The sequence below is a fragment of the Cucurbita pepo genome, unplaced genomic scaffold (assembly GCF_002806865.2).
Source record: "Cucurbita pepo subsp. pepo cultivar mu-cu-16 unplaced genomic scaffold, ASM280686v2 Cp4.1_scaffold001393, whole genome shotgun sequence".
Lineage (NCBI taxonomy): Eukaryota > Viridiplantae > Streptophyta > Magnoliopsida > Cucurbitales > Cucurbitaceae > Cucurbita > Cucurbita pepo.
Window position 1 is genome coordinate 1 of NW_019647563.1, and position 6,781 is coordinate 6,781.

General features: G+C 37.7%; 1 protein-coding gene across 1 annotated transcript; it reads left to right on the top strand.

Annotated features, from left to right (window-relative positions):
* The first annotated feature begins 910 nt into the window (after positions 1-910).
* Positions 911-2,553, top strand: LOC111786306 (dof zinc finger protein 1-like). The gene is made up of 2 exons (XM_023666615.1): positions 911-1,015; positions 1,434-2,553. Exons 1-2 carry the CDS (start codon positions 992-994, stop codon positions 2,250-2,252), a joined length of 843 nt encoding a protein of 280 aa, XP_023522383.1. The 5' UTR covers positions 911-991; the 3' UTR covers positions 2,253-2,553.
* The last annotated feature ends 4,228 nt before the right edge of the window (positions 2,554-6,781 follow it).

Here is a 6,781-nt window from a genome sequence, read left to right on the forward strand (position 1 = left end):
TTTATCCTTTAACTACATCCGACTGGAAAATGTTCCACTCTGATGCCATTGTAACGCCCAGTGTATAGGATTTAAACGAGGATTTGTAATTTAGATTCGATAGTTTAAGGATCCACAATTCTTATGCATCACCTGCGACATGATCACGTGACCTACTTATTACTCAACATAGATTCTTCATTATGCTTTATCCTCACTTACATGCTCCCTAGGAGTTCCCCTAATACATAAATCACTTTAAGCTAAGCACACTTAATTTTGAAGTTCCATGCTTTCTTAGCATCATATCCTTAAGGATCACTCTCATTCATATATGGTATTGATTCATTCATATATCTCTCATTTACTCGAGTGTCACACTTGTGTTTGATAGAACTCTAAAGTTTATTTTTATAAAAGAAAAAGGTAAAAAAAAAGCAAATTGTCATCGAACGTAGTCTATATTTTTGGATTTTTAAAATTTAGCTTGAATTTTGAAAAACGCTTTTAAAAAGCGGGCAACGGATCGAAATTCGGTCGATACTTATAAAATTAATTAAAAAAAAAAAAAAGTAAAATAGTGATTTAAAGAAAGATTATAGAAATTTAACGTTGAAATGGGGTATGGGAACATTGGCAGTTGTTGGCATGATGAATGGTCGTAGAAAATTGGGGTGGCCACAGTGTGAGCACTGTGAAGAACAAGATTGAACCAAAACATGGATTAGTTTAGTTTAATAATAATAATAATAATAATAATAATAATAATAATAATAATAATAATAAAGCAAAAGGGTTGGAGAGGGTGAAATGACGAAAACACCCTGAAATGAGAGTGAGTTGGCCGACAAATAAGAGTGATGGATATGAATGGATCCCAATCCCATGTTTGCTTTTACACACCATTTTTCTTCTTCATTTCTTCTTTTTTCTTCTCTCCTTTTCTTCCCTTTTTCATCACTTCCTTTTCCTTTTCCTTTTCCCCTTTTCTCTCTTCCTCTTCTTAATCCCCATGGATACTCCTCCTTGGCCACAGGTAATCTCTCTCTCTCTCCTCCTCCTCTTTCTCTCTCTTAACCTCTCTACTTCTAAGCTTTTTAACTTTTCATTTCATGGCTTCTCTTTCCCTTTTCCTTTACATCAACTCCTCTAAATTCTCTAATGGCTCATCCAAAAAACATGTTTTTTTCTCTAATTCTCATATGGGTCATCCAAAAAACACTTTTTTTTCTCTAATTTTCAGATGGGTCGTCGAAAAAACACTTTTTTTCTCTAGTTCTTTGATGGGTCATCGAAAAAAGATAATTTTTTTCTCTAATTATCAGATGGGTCGTCGGAGAAACACTTTTTTTGATCTGGGTTTGAGAAATGGAGTCTTTTTTTATGATTAGGGTAAAAAAAAAACGCATGAATTTGATGATGAAATGATTGATTTTTGTGGATTTGGTTATCAGTTTGCAGGTGGTGGAGTGGTTGTTAAACAAATGGAAGGAGGTGAGTCGTCGAGTTCTTCAAAGGCTGGTAATATTAATATTAATAATGTTAATATTAATATTAATAATAATAACAATAATGGTAATTTGTTGGAGAGAAAGGCAAGGCCTCAAAAGGAGCAAGCTTTGAACTGTCCGAGGTGTAATTCGACCAACACCAAATTCTGTTACTACAACAATTACAGCCTGTCTCAGCCGAGGTATTTTTGCAAGTCTTGTCGGAGGTATTGGACGGAAGGTGGCTCTTTAAGGAATGTTCCAGTGGGTGGCGGCTCAAGGAAGAACAAAAGATCTTCACTTTCAGCACCAGTTGATAAGAAGATCAACGGCTCTGATCAAAACCCTAAAATGATCCACCATGCTCATCAGGATCTCAATCTTGCAATCTTCCCTCCAAATAATAATAACCCTATTTCTTCTCCTTCTTCTACTACTTCTTCTTCTCACCTTTTCGGTTCTTTCATGGCGCCGCCGCCGCCGCCGCCGCCGGCGGCTTCGGCGGCCGGAGTCTTCAATGGCGCTGGTGGGTTTGGATTTAATGAGCTGAAACCATCAAGCTTAAGTTTTTCCCTGGATGGGTTTGAGAGTGGCGGTGGGTATGGGAATCATCATCATCATCAAGATCATCAAGATCAGACGGCTGTTATGTTTCCAATTCAAGATTTGAAGCAAAGTAATGGGAGTGATGAATTTGAACAGAATAGAGGAGGAGGTCGGCATGGAGGGGATAATTCAAGTGGTGGATTTTGGAATGGGATGTTGGGTGGTGGATCATGGTAAAATTTCATTCTTTTACTGTTGTTTTTTTTACTTTAAATAGATATGTTACTAAAAAAAGATGAAGAAAAATGGTGTGTTTTTTTTTTTTTTTTACCAGAGCTTGGTGTTGGTTGGTGGTGGGGTGATTTTGTTTGGAGTTTGATGAACAAACTAACTATAGGGTTTTTCTTTTACCTTTCTTGTGTTTCTCCTCCATTTTTTATTTTGTGTATCGGTTTTGAAGCATTGTTTTTAGGTGAACTTCAAAAGTTTCTTAGAGGTTTTCCTGATTATTACATAAAATAAAAGGAAATTTTGGTCACTCGGATTCTTCTTCCACTTAAACATTCATTTCGACCGAAATACATAATTAAAGGCCTTATCGAGAGGTCGTGTCTTCATGTCATTCATGTTCATGTATGGAAAAAAGGTAGCCAAAGTCAAGTTGATTAGGCAAGGTAGAATCCCAAGAAGGAAAGGAATAATCACACCACAGAGCATTGCATTTCATGAATAAGTCCTTTACTTACACACGACCTGAAAAAGACAGATCATTGAGGCCCCATTGCCAATGAAGGGCATTCCCCTTCCCTTTTTGTCCTTTTTAAATAACCCTCTATGCCCCCTACCTTTTTGACTTGTGCTAATCCGATTGATGCAAATGCTATATGCTTAGCTTCCTTTATTAAGTTTAGTCAATACTTTGTTTTGTTGATTTGTGAGCTACTTGGCAACCTTTTTACATTCCCCATTGATGTTATAGGCTTAGAAATACCAACTTATTGGTTGATAGTACTACGTTTTTTGAATGTTCAATACCAAAGTTGTTAAATGGGTAACTCGTCAATCTCTGGCATCTATTATTAAATTTACCCATGATAAGTTGTCAATCCCTAAATGAATTATGTAATTGTGAGATCTCACATCGATTGGAGAGAGGAACGAACATTTCTTATAGGAGTGTGGAAACCTCTCTTTAGCAGACATGTTTTGAAACCTTTAGAGGAAGTCTAGAGAGGAAAATATCCGCTAGCGGTGGGCTTAGAACTGTTACAAATGATATCAGAGACAGTCACTGGGAGGTGAGTTAGTGAGGAACGCTGGGCCTGCAAGGGGGTGGATTGTGAGATCCCACACGGTTGGAGAGGGAACGAAGTTTTCCTTATAAGGGTGTGGAAACCTCTTCCTAGCCGACGTGGATTGTGAGATCCCACATTGGTTGGAGAGGAGAACAAAACATTTCTTATAANTTAAGTTTAGTCAATACTTTGTTTTGTTGATTTGTGAGCTACTTGGCAACCTTTTTACATTCCCCATTGATGTTATAGGCTTAGAAATACCAACTTATTGGTTGATAGTACTACGTTTTTTGAATGTTCAATACCAAAGTTGTTAAATGGGTAACTCGTCAATCTCTGGCATCTATTATTAAATTTACCCATGATAAGTTGTCAATCCCTAAATGAATTATGTAATTGTGAGATCTCACATCGATTGGAGAGAGGAACGAACATTTCTTATAGGAGTGTGGAAACCTCTCTTTAGCAGACATGTTTTGAAACCTTTAGAGGAAGTCTAGAGAGGAAAATATCCGCTAGCGGTGGGCTTAGAACTGTTACAAATGATATCAGAGACAGTCACTGGGAGGTGAGTTAGTGAGGAACGCTGGGCCTGCAAGGGGGTGGATTGTGAGATCCCACACGGTTGGAGAGGGAACGAAGTTTTCCTTATAAGGGTGTGGAAACCTCTTCCTAGCCGACGTGGATTGTGAGATCCCACATTGGTTGGAGAGGAGAACAAAACATTTCTTATAAGGGTGTGGAAACATCTCCGATGCATTTTAAAACCTTGAGGGGAAGTTCAAAGAGGACAGTATCTGCTAGCGGTGGACTTGAGCTGTTACAAATGGTATTGGAGCCAGTCACCGGGCACTGGACTAGTAAAGGGGTGGATTGTGAGATCCCACCTCAGTTGGAGAGGGAACGAAGCTTTTCTTATAAGGGTGTGGAAACCTCTCCATAGTTGACGTGGATTGTGAGATCCCACATCAGTTCAGTTGGAGAGGGGAACGAAACATTTCTTATAAGAATGAAAAAACTTCTCCTTAGACACTTTTTGAAACCTTAGGAAGTCTAGTGAGGATAATATCTGCTAGCGGTGGGCTTAGCCTGTTACAAGGGTATGGAAACCTCTCCATAGTCGACGTGGATTATGAGATTCCACCTCGACCGGAGAGAGAAATGAAACTTTTCTTATAAAGGTGTGGAAACCTCTCCATAGCCTAACCCGGAGGGAAACCCTAAAAAGGAAAACCCTAAAAACGAAAGTCAAAACAAAATAATATCTACTAGCGGTGAATTTGAGCGGTGTATTTTATCTGCTATGTTACGACAAATGGGTATTTTAGACTATTCAAATGCAATTCGTGATAAAATAAAAACCAGTACATCAAATTGACCCCAACCAGAGGAGAATATAATAAAAACTATGCCCTACAACTCATACATATAGTGAAAAAGAGAAAGAAAAGTGGGTTTGTTTGTTTTTGAGGACCCACCAAACATTCCCTTGGGTAAGTGTGTTTTGTAGTTTCCATTTAAAACTAACAGAAACCACAAAGAAAGTAGGGTTGGTAGGTGGCGGTGCAGAAGCAATAGCAGAAGCCGCAGCAGAAGCCAAAGCCTCATCATAGTGATGCAACTTCCTTTGGTTTCGTGCCTAACTAATACCAATCTCTGCTGCCTTTGCTTTCACCTGGGAGTTCATGCGATCTTCTTATTCTCCACTCATATCATTTTTCCATTACATTTTCATCACCCTAAATTTGTAATAATTCATAATTACATACCTCTTTCGTGCCATTTGGTATTTAGATTTCTAACCTCGTATCGTTATTTCAATGTCTTTACGTTTATTCTGTGTTGTTTAATCACTCGTATGTCGGGTTTTTCTTTTTAGGAAGTTTCGTGAAGGGAAAGAGAGGAGTAGGGTTTTTTTTTTTTTTTAGATTTTTGACTCGGAGTTTGAGCGACAGGTAAAATAGTGAGACAGTACTAACTAAGGAGCGGGAATCGAGTCAAGCGTGAGTGATAACATAATATATACTTTTCACGATTTTCTCCTAACTTCACAATTCCGTCTAGGAAGAGTGATGTGGGGCTTATAGCTGAAGTCCTTCCAATGTGAAAGAAGTGGCCAACATGCATGGTCGATTGAGACATTAAAATTTGATGAATTTAGACTCATCTTTTAAATAAAAAAAAAAACATTTTTTAGTTGTTTTTTTCTCAAACAAAAAAACTAAGTTCTAATTCTAAAGTTTGATGAATTCAATTCATTTTTCAATAAAAAAACATGTTCTAAATGTTACCATTGTTCATTTCCAAACAAAGTTCATTGTTCATTTCCAAAAAAAAGTTCATTTCTTGTTTTAATTTCCTAGTTCATTGTTCAATTTATTGGTTTTGGGGATTTATTTCATTGAGGGATAAGCTCGAGCTCTATGGGCGTCATGCGCATGAATGAGCCACAAGAGAGGAGAAAATCGAGGGCCAAACTAAAGGTAAACTCGTGTATTTTTCAGAACGCTTGATCCTTCGATTCTATCCTTTAATCCTAACAAAAACTTCATGAATTTTGTCTCTATAGACTCCGTAGGAGAAGATTCACAAATTCCTTGAAGACGTCATTACATGATAGAAATAATGGCAATAGTTGCAAGCAAAGAATTCAGGGTTAGTTGAGGCATGCTCTGGCCAAGTACCAGATTGTGCACAACGAAAGTCCTTATGGGGGACGACATTGTTGTAAGAGAGGCAACTAAAGTTGAGTGGGGTAGAGCATGAGAGAATGAGTTGCTCACTCATGCTCCAAGAAGCGAGGACACGTGAATTTCTTGAACTATCCCCTCTTGCCTAAGGTGGATGACGTCACAATAGATGTCAAGAATAACATTTGTTCAAGAAGGAGCACCCGGCTAGATATGAAGGCAACAAAAGAATGAAGATACGGGAAGACAGAGAGAAACGTCACTACAACGATTGCCACATGAGGTGGCCAATACAAAGAGTTGGGGAGTGTAATGTCAACAACTGAAATGTAATATCCCTAATTTGCTTAACCTAACTAGTAACGTCATACCATGTAAGTACATATGTTGAAATTCATAATAATACCTTTATAGTAAAGCCATTGACTTACATATTTAGTTCAAAACACGAAATTAAACATAACATAGTTTAAATGTAAAACAAACTGCATTAAAAACACCTATCACCTACTAATTGAGATTCAATGCGATCTACAACCCAATTCTTACTTCCATGGTCTTTTCACCATTCACCGTCGTCCGTGCATGCGGGCTTTACCTTTACCTGAAAAATACAAGGGTAGCACATGACTTGAGTATTTTATGAAATACTCAGTAAGTCACCCCATTGTTGGGGTTAGTAATTCAATCACATACAATACATGAGTGAGACCTATCTTTTAAAAACATAACATGACCTTAGACTCCTTTACTCCCGAGCAGGATTGGATGCATAGTATTT

Bases quoted from the DNA above. Each gene is read 5' to 3' on its own strand.
- LOC111786306 (XM_023666615.1), top strand. From the start codon at position 992: ATGGATACTCCTCCTTGGCCACAG. The intron at 1,016-1,433 runs GTAATCTCTCTC...TTTGGTTATCAG, and splicing joins ATACTCCTCCTTGGCCACAG to TTTGCAGGTGGTGGAGTGGT.